Here is a 26,357-nt window from a genome sequence, read left to right as displayed (position 1 = left end):
CATAGATATTGGAGGAGGCATGGGGGGTTGGCTCATGATAGAGTGGCTTGTGTTTGACAGTGTATGTAGGAACACAATATGCTCATTCATTGGTGTAATGGTGTAATTTAGAGACCTGGCATGCTGGAATGCTATGCCACATTGTGTGCAGTTATAGAGATGCTGAATTCTCGGTCAAGCTGGCCACAAATGGCCATCTCAGCTGAGTTCTCTCTAGTATGTGTCTGAAGCTTAAGCACTTAGCCACTCTCTAGGTCCAGTTGTGGGCATAGGCCAATTAACCCACCGTAGGTACTGCAGATGCAATGCCTCATCCTGTGCCTTTACATTTGCAGAGAGGCTTTCCCTGCAGCTATTTAAAGTGAACCCGAGGTGAGAGTGAAATGAAATGAAGGCTGCCATACTTGTTTCCTTTTAAATAATACCATTTGCCTGGCAGCCCTGCTGATCTATTTGGTTGCGGTAGTGTCTGAATAACACTAGAAACAAGCATACAGCTATTCTTTCAGTTCTGACAATATTGTCAGAAACACCTGACCTGCTGCATGCTTGTTCAGGGTCAATTGCTGAAAGTATTAGAGGCAGAGGATCAGTAGGACAGCCAGGCAACTGGTATTGCTTAAAAGGAAATAATTATGGCAGCCTCCATATAACTCTTACCTCGGGTTCACTTTAAAAGCCAAGTGCTGCTTGGTAATGAGCTCTTACCATCCCACGCTTTTGTGATAGTTTATAACCCAACAGTATGCTGTGGGGATATGGAATGAAACTGGAGCATATAAGAGAAACCCATGCCTACACAGTCTTTCAATTTAAACTCCATTCAGATGTTGTCATGGGTGACAATTAAACACCAGTCTGTCTGCAGAGCTGGTAGGCCTACTTGGCAAATGAAGAATAAACTCCACAAAGTGATTAGCACTGTGGAAAAGATCATTGGATTATCCCTGCCACCTCTTGACCTCCTACATACTGAGAGAATGAGAACGAGAGCCCCTAAGATTGCACACGACCCCTCCCACCCGGGAAGCCGCTTCTTTGAGCTCCTCTCATTGGGCTGCTGTTATAGGACCATCCCCTCCAAAACCATGAAGTGCAGGATCCCCTTCTCCCCTCAGGCTGTCTTCCTGCTGAATTCCCCCCGGACAGAATTCCACTGTGCTTGCTCTGGCCAACGATGTGATCCCTCTCATAGGCTGATGCCTATGAGAGATGATCACAGTGATTAGATTTGGGTTGGAGGGAATTTATAAAAAAAAAAAAAAAAAAAAAAATAGACATTTTTAGTAAAACTAAATAAATAAAATTAATTAAAAAAAAAATTGCAGCAGCAATCAGATCCCACCAGCAGAAAGCTCTTTTGGTGGGCAGAAAAGGAGGCAAGATTCATTTGGCTGCTAAGTTGTATGGCCGAGTAATAAACTGCTACAGCTGCAGAGTGCGGAATTGTAAAAAATGGCCTGGTCACTAGCGGGTGTAAGCCTGTGGTCCTCAAGAGGTTTAATATGACATTTTAAAGTTTATTTTAAAGGAAACTTGAAGTGAGACTTATTCAGAGGCTGCCACCTTCATTCCCTTCTAAACAATGCCAGTTGCCTGGCTGTCACACTGAGCTTTAGGCTTGAATTGTTTTTGAGTCACGTACCAGCAACAAGCATGCAGCCAGTGGGATTAGACCAGACCATCTGATCTGCATCTCATCCTGGGCCAGTGACTTCCAAGTATTAGAGACAGAGCATCAGCACAGAAGTCAGGAAACTGGTATTGTTTATTATAGAATGAGGATGACAACCTCTGTATTCCTCTCACTTTAGGATACCTTCAGATACAAAGCATGCAGTTGTATGTCAATGACTTACTTGCCACTGTTTGAACTTGTTGGGATCAATTCCTGATTATTTTCAGATAGCCCTCAAAATGCACCTTTTCATTCTGCCCCCTCCCCCCCCCCCCCCGTCCTTCTCACTGGTGCTCTAAACCCGCAGCAGAACTCTGGTCAGAGCAGGATCACCCACTAGGCAACTGAGGCAGGTGCCTAGGGCCTAGTGGGTGTCAAGAGGCGCACCTGCCACCTTCTCTGACCAATCTCCACTTCAGCTTACCAAAAGGACTACAGAGGGGTGCCAAATGTACTACCTTGCCTAGGGCCCCATTACATCCTAATCCATGTCTGACTCTGGTGCCCTACCTTTTGTGTCCCTACCTCTCCCTCTAGATTGTAAGCCTTCGGCAGGGTCCTCCTCCTTATGTCTCCTTCCTGTTCATGCACCTCCATTACTGTACACCCATCCTATGGATCTGAATGAACTCGACTTGCCTAATCTTCATGCTCCCATCCAGTGACTAAGCATTATCTGGTACTCATACTGTGCTGCGTGATCTGGTTTGCATGTATTCCTGTATTGTCTTATTGCTGTATGTCACCTCTAAATATTGTCTGTAACCTTAACCAATGTACAGCGCTGCGTAATATGTTGGTGCTTTATAAATACAACAAATAAGTAAAGTTGACCTTCTACCAGCATAATGCCTTGTGTACTGAGATATCATCACCAAAATCTGGTCTATTTACTTTATTGTGCTAGTTTTCACAAGATGACTGTCTTGTCCATATATAATTTATGTTGGTTAGCATCATTATACTCAATTGAATAGTTCACATTTGTTATACTGTTACATAACTATAATATATAAATGAATTCAACCTTGTGAATGGAAATACATGACAGAATTATTGACCTTTTTTCCATTCTTTGAAAGACGACCCCAGGCCCCCACATGCATTGCGCACACTTTATCTACCCGCACACCTTACACATAAAGCAAATACATGCTAGCTTAGTCACTGTGGTGTGACACAGGAACTCTGAGAGAGATGACTCAGTGCTGTATACACTATTGTACAGTGCAGTAGGGCTGGCAACTCCTAGCTGCCTCTTTTCTTGTGACAAATTTTGCTAAAAATGCATTAGTTCTTTCCAATTTAAACAACCAACAAAAGAAAGAAAGTGGATTTTTGAAGAGGCACATTATTACAACATATCACACAAGTAGTTTTGAAGGGATTGCACAAATGTACAGCCAAACCAGTGCTACAACCCTAATGCATAGTGACTTATCCATAGGGAATGTGAAAGTTGTAACTGCTCCAGGGTCCTGAAAGGCATACATTTAAAAGGGGTGCCTGGTAAAATGGGCGTGAGATGTTCCCAATAGTAATTTTACTGATATTCTACTATCCCCCTCTGTAACCTAAACCTCTCACTAGGAAGCAGGAAATATGTGCTCCCCCTTGCGGCCAGAAGTTTGGGTGCCGTCATAGGGGCTCATTGTTATTATCTACCTCTGTGCAAATGTATATCTAAAAAAAAAAACAACTTTCAGCCCATTGCATTGTTAGGGGGTGTGCTTATAGATAATGGCAATAGGTGCTGCCTGTATTTTCATATCTGCCAGTAGTAAAGATGATTATGTGTAGGCTGAATATCAGCCATTTCTTGATTTCTCTTTTATTTTTAACTTCTCACTTTGCAATGTATTGATTTATTTTTTTCCCCTTTTCGTTAAAGTTTCTCTTTTAAGGACCTCTGTCGCGAAAATCTTAAAATTTGAAATACATGTAAACATACACAAATAAGAAGTACGTTTTTTTCCAGAGTAAAATGAGCCATAAATAACCTTTCTCCTATGTTGCTGTCACTTACAGTAAGTAGTAGAAATCTAACATTACTGACAGATTTTGGACTAGCCCATCTTCTCATGGGGGGTTCTCAGGGTTTTCTTTATTTTTAAAAACACTCAGTGAATGGCAGTTGCTCTGTTAGCCTGCCAAAAAATGTGCAGCAAGCAGGGAGTCTGGCCAGCATCTTTGCATAAATCTTTTTCAGGCAATGATGGCCATGCTGAGAATCCTCCAAGAAGAGATGGACTAACCCAAAAACCAGTTGGTAATGTCAGATTTCAACTACCTACTGTAAGTGACAGCAACATAGAAGAAAAGTGATGTACAGTATGGCTTATTTTACTCTGGAAGAAATGTACTTTTTATTTTTATGTATTTTAAATTTTAAGATTTTTGTGACAGGTCCTCTTTAAGAACCATGAATAACTGCCACCGTTGATGTATGGCTTGCAATCACCAATTACGACTGTTTGAACCCACTTATTCAGTTAAATGTACATGGTTGATGGTGGATCAGTGGTTGTTCAGCTTTCAACTTTTCATACATTGTTTAATTGAAATGTAGCAAAATCTTCTGTATGACTTGGTCCTTATTATACAAAGTCTGCAGTCTAAAAACGCTAATTTATTAACCTTTCTGCAGCCCCCCCTTATAATGTTATGTCACAGCAAGGGTTGCAAACTGTAAAACCAGACAATTTAAAACATGTAGGCCAGGATTCCAGATCACGCATGTTCTTCAGTGGTCTCCGACTCTTAAGCCAGAATAACGTTAGTAAATCAGGGCCACTTTATTGCAGATTACCCTTTCTATGCATTTTTATAGTAGTACCAATAAATGTGAATTTAGTTACTCTACTAACGGAAATGTTGTCCTTTTTCTATCAATAGTCCCCGTCAGAGGATGTAAGTATAAAAGCTTTAGGACTAGCAATGTATTAAACATCAAATATTTCCTATAACTGAGGATATAGAACTTCTACTACCATACACATTATAATATATCTTTGACCTGACTAAAGCAAAATAACCCAGACCAACCAGGAAGCAAAGTGGGCTTACCCTCATAACATGCTAACAATTGAACTAAACTGTAACACCAGCCACGTTTTTAGTTAGTATCAGGAATAAGTAAACCATCTAGAAGTTTGTATGTATCCCTTTTGTGACTCATACAAGCAAACAGTTGTTAATAAGATATTGAATTTCAAACTTCTGTGGTTATCACAGCAATTGACAATAAAGATCTAGAGGGGACATTGGTGTCAGTGGCATCTCTCAATGTGCCCATTAATGGTGCAATTATCTGTTCCGATTGACTTTCCAATCCGATAATAACAATCAGATTGGTTGAAATTACAGGGTGTTCCATTCGGTAGGTGTGCCATTCGACAACATCGTATTATCGATCGGTTTCCCTGCCAGTGGTCAACCCGTTCTGCAAATTGATTTCACCTGAAACGATCGGATTGGTTATAAGTTATCATCTTTTTTATGGCCATGATCAATAATTTCCAAACGTTTTCTTCCAATTGCTGTTATCCAATTGGAGATTTGATTGGAACAGAAAATGATACCGCTAATAGGCCCCTGTAGAGGCTTTCTTTTCTTTTCCTATTTTCATTTGCTAGAGGAAGGTTTCTCCTCCATTTCCTGTCACATGACTGAAATGGGGAGTGAAGAAAAAGCTTCCCAGCAATGATGCAGGTAGCAATGAAAACCTGACCATGGTTTTAAGTCTTCCCACCTCTAGCTATAAAGTGAAAAATGAATCTGATCAGAGATCGGTAGCCTGCCTACACACTGCAGACAGAAATCTATTGAAAATCATACTAGCACTGCTGCTGCCTGCTGGCCCGCCCCCTGCTGGGCCGCATCCCCAAGTGCATGTGTTCCCCTACCCCCAGGCCCATGGTTAGTGGTGCATGCTCCCCTGTCATGCTGGTGCAAATCTTTGCCTCCTCTTGTGTTTGCCATCTTTTTGGATTGCCACTGTGAGCAACTGCACCATCTGACAATGGGGTATGCCAACTGGCTTACCATGCAACCGTGTATTATCACTTTTTAAAGTGGCGATCTGTGGCAAACTAGCAATCAGGGCATTTGACTCATTCTCAAATGTCACTGATCACCATGAAGTCTTAGTGTTTGCTATTATGAAAGTGGTATATTCTATCTGACCATCTATAAAGTGAAGAGTATGCTGATGTTGCTTTATAAATATGGCAATTATCACTACTGTACTGACTGATGGTCACTACAGTAACAATCACAGATAAGCGGCAGGCCCTTATAGGAGTGGCAATAATTTGAACTGATTGACAACTCTATAAATGTGGTGGTTTTAAAACCTTGCACTTCAGGTGCTGTCATTTGCTCTGCATTATGCTGGTCAGAGTGAAGAAGGAGGTGGGCACAGACCGAACTCTCTAAGAAGGGTACAGTCTATAGCAATAAAGGTCTTCAGTACAGGAAAGACTTCTAACTAGGTTCCTGGAAAGTGACACTGACATCCGTTAATAATGCAACTTACAACAGGTAAAAAGAGCATCTACAAGGATACGGAAACACCTGTACCTGGATTTGGGCTGCAAATTGCCATTTTCCATGTTATGACATGAAAATGTATATTTGTTATTATCCTCAGTTATAGGATCTGCATGGGCTAAAGTAGTGATAGAGGCAGGCAAACATGTAGTATGTGTATTTTATTCTACTGTGCATCTAGCCATGTACTGTAGGATTTTTTTCCACATGAAACAATATTGATGTACATTTTCATTTTACTTTCCTGCTACATTTATATAGGGTCAGTTCACACTAGGTCCTCTGTTGGACTGTTTTATGGATCGGATGGCAGTAGACCAATGTAAAATGGTTGAATGTACCCATGCTTTCTTATGGGCATGTTCACAAAGTTCATTTTTACCACATAAAGGTTTGTTTCCGACCTGCATGATAATTATCATATAGAGAATGCTTTGCCATACTTGATAATATGGCAGGCCTCCTCTCCACAGTCAATGCAAGCACAGACCACTGGTATGTTATAGTACTGTCATAGTGTGGACCGACCCTGAGGGCCTGAGCCCACTGCTGCGTTTTTATGAAAACATGCTTTTTTCAAGCATTTTTGAAACGCGCTTAATGCGTTTTAACACGTTAAAACGCCTTAATCCGCATTTCAAAATCTTTGAAAAACGCATGCATTGTGGCTCAGGCCCTGATAGAGGGTGGCACACAAAAGACTGGTGCAGCTGCCTTTCACGTTCGTTAGTATACAGGCAGACACTGGATGGCCAGTTTCCATGTGCCTCTCCTTGCTGTGTGTATTCTCCAGCTTTATTTAAGCCTATTTCACCTGCATTTGCTGCCATATGTGAGAATAACCCATACAGCAGGAAATGCATGAAGCTGGTCGTTTTGGAGCCGAAGCTGGGTGCCACTATAGCACTAATGCTATATATTGTGCTATATATACAAGGGTAATTTGGGGTTCTGGTAATTGCTGGACCCCAAATTACGTCTCCCTCTGAGTTGCTATGACCCAGAGGGGGAATAGTATTTAACGCTGCTGGGAATTTGAGTGGCAGCCCAGCTCACTGGCAACTTTATTATACATACGCAAAATGTAGGGGACACAGGCTTCAGTGGAGGACACACAGCAGGGATAGAGTAAGAGGCACACGGGGACCGTCCAGCCTTTGCCTGCATACTCAGACTTGACAAGCAGCCAGGGCGTTCTTTCATGTGCCACCCCATACAAATGAGTTATGTGCTATGCCTCATTTATTTATAACTGTTTTAGAAGTGTGATTCCATAGTCTATAAAGTAGTGGTATGGTTAGTTCCTCATGTATTTGAAGCATCTGAAAAGATCTATTCTGGCCACAACCAATTAGATGGTCGGAAATGCCAATTTCCGATTCCGCGGTAAATCCGCATTCCGCCATTGCCAATTACCGATTCCGCTTTCCGGTACCAATTTCCGCATTCCAATGCGGAATTTCCGGCGGAAATCGTGGAAATTCCGCCCGACTTTAACATCGATTTTCTCAAAAACTATAAGGTATTTTTGAAAACTTTTTTTTGCATCTTGTTCAGAAGATTCTGTTTAATAAACCCAGAAAATGTGGTGCTTCTAAGACTTATGGGGGCTTTGCTATTAACCACAAAACTCGGCGGATTTTTACTGTAATATAAATGCAGAAAATAAGCAGATGCAGATTTTCTGCATTTTACTTTACAGTTAAAATCCGCCGACTTTGGCGGTTAATAGCAAAGCCCCCATAAGTCCTTGAAACACAAAATTTTCAGGGTTTATTAAACTGAATCTTGTGAACAAGATGCAAAACAAAAGTTTTCAAAAAGACCTCATAGTTTTGGAGAAAATCGATGTTAAAGTCGGACGGAATTTCCGCAATTTCCGGTGGAAATATCCGCGATTTCCGGCGGAAATCCGGCTAACACACTTGCATTACCGATTTCCGCATTCCGATGCGGAAATGCAAATTCCGATCGGAATTTCGGAAATTGCATTTCCGCGGAATCCAAATGAGCATCCCTACAACCAATCAGATCCCAGTTGTCATCTTTTTATTGCTTGCTAGAAAGTTGAAGCAAGCATCTCATTGTTTGTGGCACAGAGATTTGCTGCAGTTACAGGTTTCTGTTACTAGAAATTTTCTATGAAGTTAAGTCTGTGTTTTACCACAAGGTAAATTCACTTGCAGTGATTTGTAGCTGAAAACGTAAACATTTTTGGCAACGTTTGTTACCACAGAATATTTATGAGTCTTGCTCAATAATAATTTAGCAGACGGTTGCCAACAGTATGGCTGCCCATGTGCCATAGTATTTAGACAGCAAAGACTGTTGTAATTTCTGATGCTTTTTTATATATGAGAACTATGAAAACATTGTAGCTGCAGAGATTATTTGCATGTGAGTAGTTTTAAACTAGCGGTTTACAGACACTATCACAATTGTGTGTTGGTAAGAATCCAGATTTTCTTTTTAATTTGTCAACACAGCATTTTTTTCTCAGGCAGAGCTGTTTACCTTTTGCATAGCTAATATTCTCTGCCTTTTGAGAAACAATATTAAAGTGGATAAACTTTTACTCACTGCATAATTGTTTTCCTTTCATATAGTTTATAAGGCATTCCTCAAGCCAAATACTTTTTTTGTTTTGTTTTAATACTCTAATTCCCTATAAACTAAACAAGCCTCGCACACAGCTTTATACAGTGCCTTGGCATTTTCAGACAGTAGCAAGGGCTTATGGGAGCTCAGTCTGGAGGAGGGGGAGGTGTTACTAGCCAGAGATTTCAGAGGCAGAGGGGAGGAGGGAGGAGGAGGAAAGGGGACTGAATTTACACACAGGCAAGCTGATAGCATCTCCAGCTTTCAGCCTGTGACAATGTGACAAACAGAACATGGCTGCCCTCATTGTATCACAGGAATACATAATCATAAACTGTTGAAGTTGTTTGCAGATAGATATGCTTTGTAAACTATCTAAACTTTAGATCAGCGTTTCTCAACATTTTATTAGTGTGTACCCCTTTTAAAACCCTGTACTCATTGAGTACCCCCTAGCATAGTAAACATTATCACAAGTACCCCTTGACAAATATATATTTAATCGTAGTACATGATAATTGGTTGTAAACAATGTGCAAGCATTTATTATTGCTATTAATTAGCTAAAATACTAATTTGGTGTTGTTTAAATAAGAATTATAATTTTCTAAATCTCTAAATTTGTTATTCTTGGTTAAGTATATCAAGCCCGAGTACCCCCTGGACCCATCAGAAGTACCCCCTGGGGTACGCGTACCGCATGTTGAGAACCTAGGCTTTAGATAACACATATAGACAAGTTACTTGTTATAGTTCATCTCAGATCCGCTTTAAACAATGGCTGTGTTGATCTGAGAGGGAAAGGTATCTACTCAGCATATGACCAGCTATACACAACATACGACCAACATAACAACTACTTGAGGCAATTAATATCAACGGATTCTTATAAAATTGACACCTGAAAGTAGCCTATAAAGAAAACCTGTTAATCAAAAAACTAAAGGATTTGCTATGCGACAGTTATCAGCCCAAGAAGGGATGTGAAGTACTAAAACCAGGCAGTAAAATAGGCAGCCCTTGTGGCGGGTCCTTCCATTCTTACACAGAGCTGAAGTGTACAAACAATATCACTGATTGATGCACAAACATATATTTCTGCAATTTCAGAATGAATATTTGGATTTTTACTAATGCCTATTTGTGTTTGATCCTTTCTAAGCCAAGATAAACCACACTTGTTTACTTAATAAGTGCAATGAATTTGCGGTGAGGTTTGGCACTTGGGCTACAAAACCGCTTTACTAGCGGCTGTAAACGTTCTCAAGACAATTTTTAACAGAGGTTTTGCCAATGCCAAATCACAAACACAAGGTCTATCAGTAAAAATCTGGCTTATTCAGTGAAAAGTGCATGGAGCAGAGTGCTACGTAGGTCACAGTAGGCATCATGTTTTTAACAATGTTTGCAAAAGGTGTTTGTGTTGCTATGAAAAGGCAATCAACATGACAAAACATTGCTACTTGGTTCTAGGCGTATAGCAGCTGAAATCTAATTACTATGGGCAACACAAGCATATTCCTTTAAGACATTTTATAAATCAAATCAACTGTTATCTTTGTGTTTTTTCCTGGTTTAATGAACCTGAGCAAGCCTGTAAAACAGAAACAGAGAATAAAAAACAAAGCCTACATCCCCCCCCCTCCCCCCACACACACACACACACACACACACACACCCACCTCATAATCAAAGATTGTCATGAGTCAAAACTGCATGGCAAAAACATTGGTAATTCAACAGATATTTGAATACATCCTCCCTTGTATGGGTTGGCTCATTACTGCTGAGGATTCAACCTCCAAAACCACCCATTTAGCCTTTTAATGTAAAGACTTGCTTTACTGACCAATAGGGAAACTTAATTTATTTTCATTTTGACTGGCTGGACTCTGACATCTTGTTTTTTTTTTTGTTTGTTTTTTCACGAGAGGTGATGTCTGATGTCTGCGATAGATTTTGATACACACTTTCTGCTAACCAGATTTGTGACAGATTTGCTTTAGGCATGTGCAGTATGATGAGTGATAATAGCCATTTTTATTTACCCATAAGATTTGCATAAATGTCTCATATTTTTTTTATCACTAATGAGGATATTTGAGAAAAGGTTATGAGCATGCTAAAAACACATTTTCTCACACATTCAAGAAATTCTGTAAAATGATGTGGTTAAGAGATAATCTACTTTTGCCAAAAGCATTGAAGCCTATGGGCATGAAAAAATACATTTTCAAAAATGTTTCGCAAAAAAGAGTAATTTGTGTTTTTTTCATTATATTTTCACAAAAATATTGAGTTAAGTAAAAATGCAAATTTTGATGCTAAAATGACTTTGGCGAAAATACAAGCTCATCCTTAGTGTGCAGTACTTGTAGGCAATTGAAACTTTTTCTTCAGAAATCATGAGACCTTATTTTACAACCTCAATATATCTTTCTTTAACAGGATTCCCCAACACAGGTAATCCTTAAATTATTAGGAACAATGTATGTCAATGAATGCCTAGAACATCAATCATATGCTAATTTAAGGTGCCTATTAATTGTGCAATTTTTATCAACCATTTAATGTTTCAGTCAGATAAATTAGATTGACCTGAATAAAAAATGAATGAAAAATTACTCATGATAGATTCAAAACGTTCATCTAATCGATCATATGTAGCTGTTTTGTCAATCCACCTGGTGGATTTTTATGATCAGATCCAATGATGTATACAATCTATTTTTTAAACAAATTCTTATTAACAAAGCCATATTCTTATATGTTACCAACATCAATTGGTGATCTAATTTTTCAACCCTTTTTTAGACTCTAATACAGTGGTTCCCAACCTTTTTGGAGTCGTGACACATCAAACCAAACGTTCAGATCTCCGTGACACGTAGACTAAATGCATGTAATGAGAGACAGCGTTTCCCCACTAAATGCACATAAGAGACAGCGTTTCACCAGTAAATGCAGGTAATGACAGACAGCCTTTCACCAGTAAATGCACGTAATGCGAGACAGCGTTTCCCCAGTAAATGCACATAATAAAAGACCTCTTTTCACCAGTAAATGCACATAATAAGAGACAGCTTTTCACCAGTAAATGCACATAATAAGAGACAGCTTTTCACCATGAAATGCACATAATGACAAACAGCCAGTTGTCCCCAGTATATGTAGCCAGGGATATATGTGCCCAGTATATGTAGCCAGGGATATATGTGCCCAGTATATGTAGCCAGGGGTATATGTGCCCAGGATATGTAGGCAGGGGTATATGTGCCCAGGATATGTAGCCAGGGGTATATGTGCCCAGGATATGTAGGCAGGGGTATATGTGCCCAGGATATGTAGGCAGGGGTATATGTCCCCAGTATATGTAGGCAGGGGTATATGTGCCCAGGATATGTAGCCAGGGGTATATGTGCCCAGGATATGTAGGCAGGGGTATATGTGCCCAGGATATGTAGGCTGGGGTATATGTCCCCAGTATATGTAGGCAGGGGCATATGTCCCCAGTATATGTAGGCAGGGGTATATGTCCCCAGTATATGTAGGCAGGGGTATATGTCCCCAGTATATGTAGGCAGGGGTATATGTCCCCAGAATATGTATGCAGGGGTATATGTCCCCAGTATATGTAGGCAGGTGTATATGTCCCCAGTATATGTAGGCAGGTGTATATGTCCCCGGTATATGTCCCCAGTATATGTAGCCAGAGGTATATGTCCCCAGTATATGTAGCCAGGGGTATATGTCCCCAGTATATGTAGCCAGAGGTATATGTCCCCAGTATATGTAGCCAGGGGTATATGTCCCCAGTATATGTAGCCAGGGGTATATGTGCCCAGTATATGTAGGCAGGGGTATATGTCCCCAGTATATGTAGGCAGGGGTATATGTCCCCAGTATATGTAGGCAGGTGTATATGTCCCCAGTATATGTAGGCAGGTGTATATGTCCCCAGTATATGTAGGCAGGTGTATATGTCCCCAGTATATGTAGCCAGGGATATATGTGCCCAGTATATGTAGCCAGGTGCCCCCCCAGGAGGAGAGACCGAGGGAAGGAGAGCGGCACCTCAGGGTGCTCTCGCTCTCTCCTCCGGAACGAAGTGCGGTGGCTGGCAGAGGGGCGGAACTTACCTTCCGTGTCTCTGTCCCGTCTGGTCTCGTCGCCGGCGCGGGATGATTTGCCACTACTCTGGCCTGATCCAGACCAGAGCAGCGGCTGCAGAGCCAGAACTTCCGGCCGGCGCATGGAGCGACACGGAAGGTAAGTCCCGCCCACTGCCAAATGCCGCCAGCCCGCCACAGTTAGTATCGGACGGGAGAGTGAGGGAGGCAGAGCACCCTAAGGTGAGAGAAGGGGGGGAGATGGCCCCCTTCTCCGCCGCTGCCCACAGTTCTTCTCCCTCCACTGCGCTGCTCCCCTCCGAGAGCCGCGACACATACCCAAAGCTGCCGCGACACATGTATGTGTCGTGGCACATGGGTTGGGAACCACTGCTCTAGTATATATCTGTCTGTCTATCTATCTATCTACCTATTTTTCTGTATGTATGTATGTACTGTATGTATATATATATATATATATATATATATATATATATATATATGCATATATGCATATATGATGCATATATGATGTGGGGATAATGGAAAAGCATAATTTTCATGATAGTGCCTCTTTAAAAAAAATCATCATATTACAATGTTGAAGTCCAGGAGTTAGAAAAGCATAGGCAGACAAGGGGAGTGCTGACTTTGCATACATGAGCTTCACTCATTGATCCTGTGCTTCCAAGAGGAAGTCCTGGAACACTACTGGATGAGAAGCTGGTGCTGTGGGGCTCCTTATGGGTGCTGCAATTTCTACAGTATAAAGACTCACATGAGCCCTTCACCAATAAGGAGAAGAAAGCCCATGTTGCCTGGATTGAATGTGCTAGTGGTGAATTCTTAGATTTCTCATTGCACTCAACTCTATTCAGTCCTATAAAATCCCTGCTAAATCTGTTTAGTGTGTATTTAATCATGTTCTGACAGATCAGAAGAGTCTGTTATTAGTGCAAATGAAAGTCGTGTCAAATACTCTATCCAACCTCTTTGTTTGGTCCGATAGTAATCTCTGCAGTCATTCCTCAGTAAACTTGAGTTATTGGCATGTCTGGGAGCAACAGAACAGGACTAATTCATTGCATATATAAACCTTAGTAGGACCTATAAACATAGAGAATACCAGTCAAAAAAGCCATGCATTGGCATAAGCCATACCTAAAGATGAACCAACAGTTAACTTTATATTATCTATAGTCTAGGAATGTGAATGATTTAACACTGTAAAGATAATACGTTATGTGCTAGTATAGGATAAAAGCCCCTTCCTCTGGCTATGTATGGTTAAATTGCATAGCTAATATGTGCACAGGCATCCCTAGAATCATAGCGCGAATGTGCCTGGGTACAAAGCAATCGCCTGGACTGAGTTTTCTTGTCTGTTTGGTGAGGATCGGTCCTCACTTGTCTACCTTCCCTTTCCATAGTGGTGAATGTACATGCTTAGGCAGACAATGTATATGTTCATAACTGTGTAGTAGATGCTGGTTGCAGAGGACCGTTGTCTACCACACCTTTTACTTTTATGCCCCCTGAAAAGTATAAGAGTATTTAAGGAAGGTTTATCACACATGAATAATGGTTACTTATTTAATTTATGTTTTTATCATTGCTCATTTATTTTGTAGGTAAAACCTGTAACTCACAGTAGAATCAATGTTTCAGCAAGATTCAAAAAAGGATTTCAAGAGCCGTGCACTCTGTTGTAAGTAGATTCATTACCTGAGACAAGAATTAGTCAAGCCATCCAACACAAACCTCCAACCAATGCATATTTTCTTTCTACCAGCCTAATTGCTAATGGGGATGTTATGAATCCAGTAGTGCGCTTGTTGATACCAGGGAAGGTCCTTGATCAGTGGGAGTTGGTCCTGGCAATGGTCACTGACAAAGTGAAACTAAGAAGTGGAGCTGTGCATAAGTGAGTATTATTAACTATGAAGTTAATTAAATTATCATGCTTAAATGATCATGCTCAAGACTCAGACGACGCATATGATCACCTTCCTAGTTCATGCACTGAGGCATCTGGTCATTTTTATCCACCATGATTCCATTCTGGGGTAGTCAGGTGTATATAAATATAATTATCTGATGTTAAAGAGTAACTGTCAGGCTGCAAAAGCTAATTTAAACCTCTATTCTCCTGTGTTAAACAGTTTAGAAGGAAGCCAAAAAGGCAATACTGAAGTTAAAAATCTCTCTTACTATGATGTGTGCTGAACAGCAAGGCTCTTTATTCCCAAGCTCCTAAGGAGGACGCAGGCCGAATAACAGATACTGCAAAGCATTCTGGGGCTGCCTCTTCTTCCCACTGCAGTACCTTGGGTCATCCCCCTTCATTTCCCTATCACGCCTAGGCTGCTTTCTCAGTGAGACCTTACAGGCTCATGTTACAGCAGCTTCTAACAGCAGCCAGCACTGAAAAATCACAGGGCAGATGTTCTGTTAGAGTATACTGCATGAGTCCGCTATTGTTCCTAGCCACATGGCTAATTAATATTTACTGCACAGTAGTGTTGTCCTTTACGATCTTTTTTGTGAGTGGAATCATCAGGAAGCAGGGAGGATATGACATCACAATTAGCTTCATAGGAGACAGACAAACATGGAACCTGCCATGAGCTGTCAGGAGCATCATTATCTGCAAGTACTATATAACAATTCTGTGAAATCCAAACGTGGACAGAGAAATGCATATGTAATGTAAGTACAGCCAGTATTTAGCTACTGATATATGTGTTTTTTTTCTCTGAGATCTTATACCTAACAGCTCCTCTTTAAAGAGGCACCAAAGTAACATAAAACAGACTGTAGTGAATTACTCAGGATACCCACTTTTATTCATATATAAGATCACCAGGCCCTCTGCTAATGAAGCTAATGAAGCAGAGGGCCTGGTGATCTTACATATGCTGTTGTTGCTGTTGTCTGTGGGATGTGGGCAGCCATTGCAATTGGTGAGAAAATGTGCTAAAGGTGGTGGGCACTTGCTTGACTGCTGGTGATCCTGTACCATACACAGAGGGGTTTTTCTCTAACTCAGGGTGGTGGTAGTTTGGAACCTTAGCACCCTATGCTATGATCTTTATTATTTATCCTAAGGAATACCTGGAGTTTTCTGCCAAGTGAAGCTGGTGCCCCACTGGACTGACATATTCTTTAATTGCTGTCTATGAGATCAGGGCAGCCATTATAGTAGGTGAGATTGTTTCCTGTAGGTGGTGGGCAGCACACACCTGAGTGCTGGTGATCCTGTACCCTACACCGATTTTTTGCTCTGACCTGTGGTAGTGGTGCTTTGGAACCTAACAGCCTATGCAATGATGTGTATCATTATTTTACTTTGAGGAATATCTGTAAGTGTATGATCAGTGAAGCGGGCGGACTGAAATATGCTGTAGTTGCTGTCTGTGGGATCTGGGCAGCCAGTCAGGAAGTTCCAAGGTACACTTGGAACTTCCTGACTCTAAAGGACTGCCAAAAAACAGAACCCTGGATCGTGCGGTCAAAAGTGGAACTGTAATTTAAAATCGGTAGTTTGGCCGTGAGGCAGAACTGTTATAGAGGAAGTGCACTTTTAATACTGAATAGTATTTGTTCTGGTTATATGTATATTATTATTAGTATGTAACCTTACCCTCCCATTGATGTTTAGCCTAGGCTGATTATTATGCAGCCTTCTACTCCCAGTGCACTCTGGGAGTCCAGATGTTTCTAATCACTTAGGAACATACAACAACAAACATCCTGCAGTAAATCACCAGTCCGCAATAAGGACCTTTTTGTGTATCGTGCACATTTTCTAAAGTAAAATATAAAGTCCATAGGCTGTCATTTTACCTTTCACATCTGTTAGTGCAATAGTGTGCTTTGCAATGTAATGCCACGTGAACAATTAATTGCATGACGCAAACGATTGCCCATCGAGTTAATTAGTACTAGGGCAGCTGATTCGGGCTGTAACCCAACTTCCTGCTGTCGTATTGCATGTCATAACGCGTGCATGAAATTGGGTTTATGCATATGTTAGTGGGAAAGGGCCCTAAACATGTCTCCTCCTGTGATACATTTCTGAAAATAAATGAGGGTGAGGAACAATTAGCACGAACACTTTCATTCCAGCGCAGCAGACTTGGGCGCAGTAGTGAGTAACTTCATCGCTGTCAGAAGACGGAGCTGAAATTACTTATAAAACAATATAATTTGGCCTCCAGCAATTGCTGGAAGCCAAATTATTTCATTCTCCACCATCCATGGCGGCCTGGAGGGGAATAGTATTTAATACGGCCGGGACTTGTGCAGAAGCAGGATCAGCCATATACCGGCTGTATCCTGTGCCCAAGTCACCTGCGCCGATTCCTCTCGTACGCCAATTAGCAAACACTGTGTAAATCATTTATAAAGTAATATTGTAAAAATAAGCAATTTTACTCATTAAGTTATATTCAGTAAAGTTCCACTTTAAAACACACCTGAAGTGAGAGGGAAATGGAGTCTGTCATTTATTTCCTTCCAAATAATGCACATTCCCTGGCTGTCCTGCTAAGCTTTTGTCACTAATACCCTTAGCAGATGTTTCTGACTGAAGTCTAACTGGATTAGCGGCATGCTTGTTTCAGGTGTGGGATTCAAACACTGCTTCAGTCAAAGAGACCAGAAGGCTGCAAGGCAACTGGTATGGTTTGAAAGGAAATAAAATATGGCAGCCTCTATATCCCTCTCACTCAGTTGAGGTGTCTTTAAGCTCACTAGTGTGGACTGGACATGATTGCATTGGAACCTTCAGAGCTTTAGCAGCTTTGCAGCTCCATTTGCCATGACTACAGGGCTCACTGATACCTTTTTTGATGTTGTATGAAATACATTTTAGGGCAAACATTATGCTTGTACCATGTCAAGAACATTTTCACCCATCATTGGTCATTGGATGTTATGTGTCACTAAACTTTTTACTGCTAACAGGAATGCAGCATCTGCAGTTTTATATGTCTCATTTTGTTATATTGTATTTATTTTTCCTTTCTTTTACTCAAGGCTGTACACACTGGATGGAACCCCTATTCAAGATGGCTCAGAACTTGAAAATGGACAGTTTTATGTTGCTGTTGGAAGGGACAAGTTTAAAAAGTTGCCTTATAGTGATCTAATATTCTCCAAGGCTTCTGTGAGGAGAAGTTATGGGTAAGCATGTGTTAGTATTGTTTGTACATATTGCAGGTGATGGTGAACAAATTAATAAATGAATAAATGGTCTGTGACTAGAGAGGCAGATCCATCCATGTGCAAGTCATTCACAAAGTGCACAATACATATGTGGTGCTGCAGCTCTTTCCCTTCAAGCTAGCAAGTAACCCTACCATGCATGAGAACCTACAGAGCTCATTAGGGCATTTCTGTAATTTGTGGGGAGACTATAAATGGAACAAATAAAGTGCAGATGTACCTGGATGTTATCGGCTTGCCCCCTCCTCCTCCTCCTATGTGGTAAGCAGAGTTGCGCAGAGAAGCGTTGGCCCTGCAATCTCCCATCATGCCCCACCCGGCTACTTTTTCATTCCACCCGGCTGGAAAAAAATTCTGGTGACAACACTTGCCTATTAGCATATGAGTTTATAGACTGTATGGCGGTGCAGACAGAGAATGGACCATAATTGCAAACATGGAGTTCAAGGATAAGTGAGCTTATCCTTAAAGAACTACTATCGGGAAAAATTATAGAATTTAAAATACATAAAAACATATACAAATAAGTAAGTAAGTTTTGTCCATATTAAAATGAGGCATAAATTACTTCTCTCCTATGTTTCTATCACTTACAGGAGGTAGTAGAAATCTGACATTACCAACGTGTATTGGGCTAGTCCATCTCTTCAGGGGGATTCTTGGCATGTCCTTTATTCTTTATAAAGACACTCCTTGAAAAGGATTTATACACAGATGCTGGCCAGCCTCTTTGTTTGCTGTACACTTTTTTAGCAGTTGGACAGAGCAACTGCCATTCGCTAAGTGCTTTTGAAAATTAAGAAAACCCTGAGAATCCCCCATGAGTAAATGGACTATTCCAAAACCTGTCGGTTCTCTCAGATTTCTACTTACTGTAAGTGACAGCAAGATAGGAGGAAAGTAATGTATTGCTCATTTTACTCTGGAAGAAAGGTACTTGTTATTTGTATGTGTTTACAGGTATTTTAAATGTTACAATTTTCGTGATAGCTTAGCTGCAAACAGTAAATGATAATATGGCTGTATAGGCCAGTCCTCCATTTCTCACTGTGGTGGAACACTGTTTGTAGGGGCCAGCACTTGTGGTGTTTCCTGCAAGCATGCAAGCATACAGGATTGTAAGCCCGACGAAGGCTGCAAGGCCAAAAGCTTGCTTATTCTTATTCTTTTTAGTTAGCCAATAAATGGTATCATCCTGATTTAAAACTTCCTGTTCTACTTCATGAGTATGTTCACAAGCCTAACCCTTTACATTATATAAGTGGCGTAACTACAAATAGGGTCCCCCAGAAAAGTTTGATAGGACCCCTATGCTCAGACTTTTTCCCTTGCCTACCCCTGATGATGCTCACAGCCTGGGGTCCCATCTTACAAGCACCATTAAACAAGTGTGTACAGTATAATTTTCACACCCTTAACAAGTATAGCCACAAAAAACACCTGATCTGAAGGATGGACCCCTTTATCGGAGTAGTAGTAGTTGGGGCCCCCTTACAGCTCTGGGCCCCTTTGCGGTCACATGTGCTGCTCCCCTGTAGTTAAGCCCCTGTATTATAACTTGGCAAGGGAAGATAATGTTTTGCACTATACAGTAAGCAGTCACATTGTAGCTATAGAAGAGTTGAAAGAAAGCAGCAAGTTGCAAAGCAGGTACACCCAGCTACTGACTGATAGTTACTGTTTTCCAAATGCAGGAAAACTTAAGCATAAGTAGATCGAGCTTCCTAAAGGGAAGATCTTAGGTAAAAAAAAAGGTCTACTTACCCGGGGCTTCCTCCAGCCCCTGGCAGCTGCTATGTCCCTCACCGCAGCTATGCTCCCAGCCGCTGGCCCGGGGTCCCCTCTGCTCAAGATGCCAACCTCCCCTGGTCGGCATCTTGTACGCCTGCGTGCAATTATACTCGCATGGCTTGGAGCATTCTGCGCAGGGGCAGAAGTACTGCTCCTGTGCAGAATGCTCCAGACCACGTGAGTGCGATCACACGCAGGCGCAGAAGATGCCAACCTGGCGAGGTCGGCATCTCAAACAGAGGGGACCCTGGGACTCCGGCTGAGAGCGGAGCTGCGTCAAGGGACATAGCGGCTGCCAGGGGCTGGAGGAAGCCCCGGGTAAGTATTACTTTTTTTTTCCCTCAGATCTTCTCTTTAATATGCTGCATAATATGCTGCACCCTGATATACTTACCTTTGACTTCCTATGGATCTTCTCCCTATGGGGTTGGTTTGCAAAATGTTTCTTATGAATTATGTCTTATTTACCTCATCTATATAAAATCTTTTAAGTATCCAACAAGCAAAAAAGTACTCAAATTTAGGTGAGAAAGGTAAAATCAATGTTAAGCCTAATAATGTGTAACTTATTTTTTTGTATTTTTTTTAATGGATAGTGCTTAAAACATATTTTATATTTTAGTTGAAAAATAGATGAGGAGAGGTACAGCTCAGGAGATAAGTTGTATGAACTGACCACTATGGGGTATATTCAGTAAATTACAGTAAAAATGCCATGCGCAGGAAGCACTCACCAATTTTATCTGGATTTTCTGACAGCTCCATGGCACGTGTTGCGCAATTAGCCCTGGCTATGTATTTGTTACCTACGTATCGCAGGCTGTGCTAAGGGTGCAATGTGCACTATGGAACTGTTGGAAGTACATGTAGAATTGTCATGCCCTCCCTGTGCAAAGCAATTTTTCTGACATTTACTGAATACACCCCTATGTGTCTATACTGCCTTTTCATCTTTTTGATCTTTCTCTCTTTCTCTTTTTTTCTGTTTCTCTTCACTCTCCTCATCCCCATAACTTTCTCACCATCTCTTGTTTGTGTCTTTTTCACCCCATGATCTATATCTTTTACTTCCCCAGTGAGTCTTTCGCTACCCCTACGTCTTTCTGAGGTCTTCTTTTCATAATAAAAGAACCATTCTGGTTTTTAAAATACATCTGATACATTTCCCCAACCATAAACCATATCAAGATCTCCAAGAATCCAAAGTCCTTTAGATGTATTTGATATCCAAAAACTTCGTGTTATCTGGTGTTCTCTGAAAACATGTTGAACATGTAAAACATATGTTTTTATAAAAGGCCAGGGCTCATATGCAATTAACTGTTTTTCTCCTAAGTTTTCTCCTAGGAGATAATTGTTCAACTTCTATTTATGATAACTTTTCAACACTTTGCAGTTGAAAAAGTACCAAAAAAGTATGTGAACATGTAGTATAAAGATGATTTTGATTATTTTCTTACATGCTGGTGGTTTGAAAGGCCTTTTTTTTGACAAGTTTGGAAACTTAGGAGAAAAAGTTTATTGTGTAAAGGCCCATATATAGTAAATATTTTATAATGTATCACATTCAAGACTCATATTAATCATTTTTTCTTCTCTTCCATAAAATTAGCTCTAAAGCTTCTTCATTGCCTCCCATTAATGGATACAGAAAGTCCAAAGAGAATGTAAGAAAGACCTTTTACTTTTTTATAGCATTGTTATGATAATATTTTGTGCAACCTCGATGATGTACTAAACCCATTATTTTGAAGATAAAGTCAAGGCATATAATCAACCTCTCCACTTAATCTTGCAGTATATTCACTAATTTAAAAAAAATCTGAAAGAACCGACAGGTTTTGGGCCAGTCCATCTCCTCATAGGGGATTCTCAGGGTTTTCTTTGTTTTCAACAGCATTTTTGAACGCACCCAGATATGTTTTCAAAAAAGCATGAAAAGGCATTTAAAGTGTACCAGAGCTGACGCAATCTAAAGAATCGATACTTACCTGGGGTTTCCTCCATCTCCATGAGTCCCTCACTGTCCTCTTGTGGTCTCCCGTTCAGTAGCGATCAGCCCCAGTAACAGGCTCAGTCAAGCCCGGTCTGGGTTTTCAGAAGGCTCAAACTGACACAACTGAAGCAATTACTGGGGCTTATCGCGGCTGAACGGGAGACCGCGGGAGGACAGCGAGGGGCTCATGGGGCTGGAGGAAACCCCAGGTAAGTATTGATTCTTTAGATTGAGTCAGCTCTGGTCTACTTTAAGTATGCTGTTTTGATTCTGAATGAGCAAAATGAATGTCGCCAGCGCAAAAATCTAATTTCCTCCCTGGTCTTGTTCAACTAGTGTGGAAGCTGTCGTACATGAGAGAGTTCATCATAATATCCAGTTAAATCTGTAAGCACTGCACTGCACTGCTATTTTTAAGGTACCTATACACTTGTTGATTTTTCCCATAGATTCCTGGCAGATTAGATTACTCTAATCCAAGCTGCTAGAAATCAATGCCTCAACCTGCAGCCGGCACAATTGAAATTCGAATGTTTGAACCTGATGGAAAATATCGATCGGCGGCGGGTGGGGTGTGGTGGTAGATTGACAGCCTATAGCGTTACATTTAATTCATGCTGAAATCAAATCAAACTCTGTGTCTACTGTGGGGACTGATTCAAACCTCTCTGATCACATTCTGATCTAGGAGGGATTGACCTTTAGGCCACATCGGGTTCTCACCTATTAGTGTACGGGTACCTTTAAGCTTGGTACACCATGCAGTTTTCACTTCACAGATCGTATTGGATTTTCAGTTAACATTGTTCGTATATCGAAAAAAGCTATTTTTTTTTAATGTTTTCCTTTCGATATCAATCTCTACAAAAGATAATATTTAGGATAAAAGGTAAGAGGCTTGAATGAAAAACTCTTTCCAACTCCAAGGAATAGGGAAAAATTAGCAGCGATCCTAATCAGTCTGCACTTGAAATGACTAACAGAGGTGTGCAGAGCCCCCTAGTGGCTAAATACACACATTGAATTCAAAACAGATGCAAACAATGCACTAAACCTTATGCTGGGCATACATGGCGCGTTTATCGATTCCCGCTCGTCCCGGCGGGCAGTTCCTTATCAGCCGCTCGTTTCTTCCATTGTCCGCCCGCGGGGATCGAGAGCTGAGTCACTCCGCCGCGGTGATCGGACAGGTTGAATATTATCAATCGAGCCATCAGCGGCTCGATTCATAACAACTATCGCGCCGTGTATGCCCAGCATTAGACTCAGATTAAAATGCAATGCAAACTAAAATAGCAAATAAATGCAGCTAGCCATAAGTAAACATATATTTCTATACAGCAAGGAGGAGGAGGTGGCAGTGCTTTCCTAGACATACTACATCTGACTGACTAACTGCATAGATGTGCAGGTTAAACAACTTGCATACAAATCAGATGCAACAAAATGGAGGATGTTGGCTTCCAACAACAGTTTGCATGCAGAGTGTTCCTGTACTAGACTACACTGTTAGTCAGTCAGATATAGTATGTCTAGGGAAGCGCTACAACCTACTCCTCTTTGCATCTCCAAGAAATAACCACAAGTCCATTACCTTTTATACTAAATTCTATCATTTAGCAGTTTCTTTTGTTTTGAGATCCAAACTATTTATGAAATTGTAAAAAGTATTCCTTACCACCTGTTTTGCTTTATGGCTTGTGATATGGCACCTTAAGATGACATTTTAAATTGCTTTCCAAGAAGGGACAGTAGTGGTACAGTTGCTCTGCTAATTTGCACGTTTAGTATTATGTTAGATCTGATGAAAAGTGGTGAATTTATTTTGTTACTCTTTGCGCAGACGTTGCAGATGGCGGGTGTTAATTAAATAACCATCTGCAAATGTCCAATTAAATTAACACTTGCAGTTTCTAGTGTAAAGTAACAAAATTATTTAGACTAAATTCAGTGGCTAATTTTTTTTTTGAAATCAGCAAATTCTTACCGTAAAAGATAACTTTGCATAAATTTACATTTTATGTGGACCTTCAAGTACTTTGTTTACTTTTCTGCCGGTTCCACCTAGTGGTCCTCTCACACTTAATAGATGGGGTAGGGGGGGGGGAGGTTTGGGGCAATAAGGATGCACAAATGCATCCTTACTTGCTTTTAATTTCTTAGAGGGGCACACATAGCCATTTTATGCTAAAGTGACCTTGTATTTACCTATTGATGTCCAATGTCGGTGGGATTGTATCGTTAGTGGCCACCTTGCTGTAAAAAATATGTATGGCATAGGTATAACTTCTTTATATTTGGGCTGAGGAGGTAATCATTCACAATACAGCTAGCTCAAGACCATAGTTGGAATACCTGCCCATATATTTGTTAGAAATGACTAGACAAAACTAGACTCTGTTGGAGATCATTGCAAATGCAGTGAGTCAGCATGGGGTGTAAACTGTCAATTTTTAACAAAGGTCATTGCTGGCATGCTGGAAAACATTCCCGCTTGTTATATATGTAGACTTCAGTGTAAAGATATCCCTCTGACCTAATTTATTCCTAAGCTACTGTCAATCTGTTCATATTTCTGGTGATTTGTTTATTGACAGGTGACTAAAATTGTTTGTGGTTTTAGCTGGGCTCCCTAAATTAGTCATTCAACTGATTAACTGATTTATACCCTTGTAGTACTTTTGGAAGGGGGGGGGGGGGGGTGTTGGTAATAACCTGCTTATAACTTAAGTGCAAAGCCGTTTTTGTTTAGTGAATCTGAAATTGCAGTTTTACAGCAGTCATGGCTTTATGCCTGAATAGCACTTCAGGTCCTGTGTTTTCAATGGCAGATATGTTGTTTTCAGCAATATTTCAAATATTATAAGCAAAAAACACAGTAATCAAAGATTGATTTCTAGGGGGCTACTTTTATTAAGCACACGTTAGAGTTCTCTTCTACCAGCCGAAACCTGATTGGTAGCTCCAGGTAGTTGCTTTGCTCTTGTTTTCTTTGTAATCTGTCCTACTAAATCAGCAAACCACTTGTTGGGAACTGCAGGGAAGTTCCAATTTTGTTTGATAAAAAATACATTGCAAGTATTATTGGCAAACACTATTTAAACTAACCTTTGTTTTTTAAATACACACATAAAACGCAGTAATTCCATGGTGCTTTTAACAGAAACTGTAAAAATAGGAGTGTCAATGTTTGCTGCCAGTTAGTAGATTATTCCAGATATTGAAAATGAGTAACAAAACTCAGATCGGAAACATCATTTCTAATAACCTTAAACTGCAAAATGACCTGTGCAACTTTTACCTATATTTATAGTAATTTCACAATAAAGATGGAACTTCCTTTTACAGGAAATAGAGAAGTGATAAATTATGTCATAGATAAACAAGTTCTCATAACATAGGAATTCCAGATGGCAATCAAATAATATCTCTGAATCAACACTGATGGGAATTACCTAGTAATTGTAGCCATGGATGCCCTTCAATGCAGTTAAGCAGGCCATACACTGGCACGATTCGCGGCCGTTTCGACAGTAGATTCGATCCTGGGATCGAATCTGCTGCCAACAGTTCGCGGTAAACGCAGCCGCCAATCCGATTTCCTCCCGAAATCGGATCGGTCCGTCGATCGCGCCGTGCGGGAAATTACCCTCGATCGCCCGCGGGTAAAGTGCGCGTCGCTAGCGGCGGCCGATCCGATCAAGTATACATTACCTGATGCTGGCTCCCGGGCGTCTTCTCCACGCTGCACGGCTCTGTTCCGGCTCCATCCATCCTGGCGCTTCCTGTGTCACTGCAGTGACCAGGAAGTTCAAATAGAGGGCGCTCTATTTGAACTTCCTGGTCACGGAGTAACACAGGAAGCGCCGGGATGGAGCCGGAACAGAGCCGTGCAATGGGGAGAAGAGGACCCGGAGCCAGCATCAGGTAATGTATACGGGGGGTGGGGGGGGGGGGGGGGGGGGGGGAAAGGCGGCAGGAGCAGCTCAGCAGATGGTGAATCGGTTTCAGGCTGAAATCGATTCACAATCTGTTTGCAGTAAAGGCAGCCATACGATCCCTCTCTGATCAGATTCGATCAGATAGGTATCTGTCAGCTGGTCGATCTAATGGCACATCGACCAGTGTATGGCCACCTTTAAAGTACCCAAACCGCCTTTAAATACAGATATGAAATGTGCCACTTCTTGTGGTAAGATATTACATATTTTAACCAATCTCACTGTGAAAAACCGCTTTCTAAATAGATGGAAAAAACTTTTTCCCCCATACGCAGATTATGCCCCCTTGTCCTTTGTACAAGCCTAGGGACAAAAAGCTTTTTTGCCTACCTTTTGTATTGCTCTCTAATGTATTTAATTAAATTAAATGTTAATAAAACACCTAAAAAACTTTTTAAAAAGGA

The 26,357-nt window shown here is 40.9% G+C and overlaps 1 protein-coding gene across 3 annotated transcripts in view; it reads left to right on the top strand.

Moving 5' to 3' along the window:
- Nucleotides 1-26,357, top strand: part of DCDC2 (doublecortin domain containing 2) — a 276,455-nt gene that overhangs the window by 55,369 nt on the left and 194,729 nt on the right. Inside the window, exons 3-8 of one of the 3 annotated variants that reach the window (XM_068236973.1) lie at nucleotides 4,574-4,588; nucleotides 11,276-11,290; nucleotides 14,568-14,644; nucleotides 14,729-14,860; nucleotides 17,977-18,123; nucleotides 21,569-21,623. In XM_068236973.1, the coding sequence (XP_068093074.1) occupies nucleotides 4,574-4,588; nucleotides 11,276-11,290; nucleotides 14,568-14,644; nucleotides 14,729-14,860; nucleotides 17,977-18,123; nucleotides 21,569-21,623 (441 nt within the window). The remainder of the gene's footprint in view (nucleotides 1-4,573; nucleotides 4,589-11,275; nucleotides 11,291-14,567; nucleotides 14,645-14,728; nucleotides 14,861-17,976; nucleotides 18,124-21,568; nucleotides 21,624-26,357) is intronic. The other 2 variants (XM_068236974.1, XM_068236975.1) reach the window with 2 other exon arrangements.

This window comes from Hyperolius riggenbachi, chromosome 5 (genome assembly GCF_040937935.1).
Source record: "Hyperolius riggenbachi isolate aHypRig1 chromosome 5, aHypRig1.pri, whole genome shotgun sequence".
Taxonomy (NCBI): Eukaryota; Metazoa; Chordata; class Amphibia; order Anura; family Hyperoliidae; genus Hyperolius; species Hyperolius riggenbachi.
Note: the sequence above shows the minus strand (reverse complement) of the source record. Positions and strands in the feature narration are given on the sequence as shown.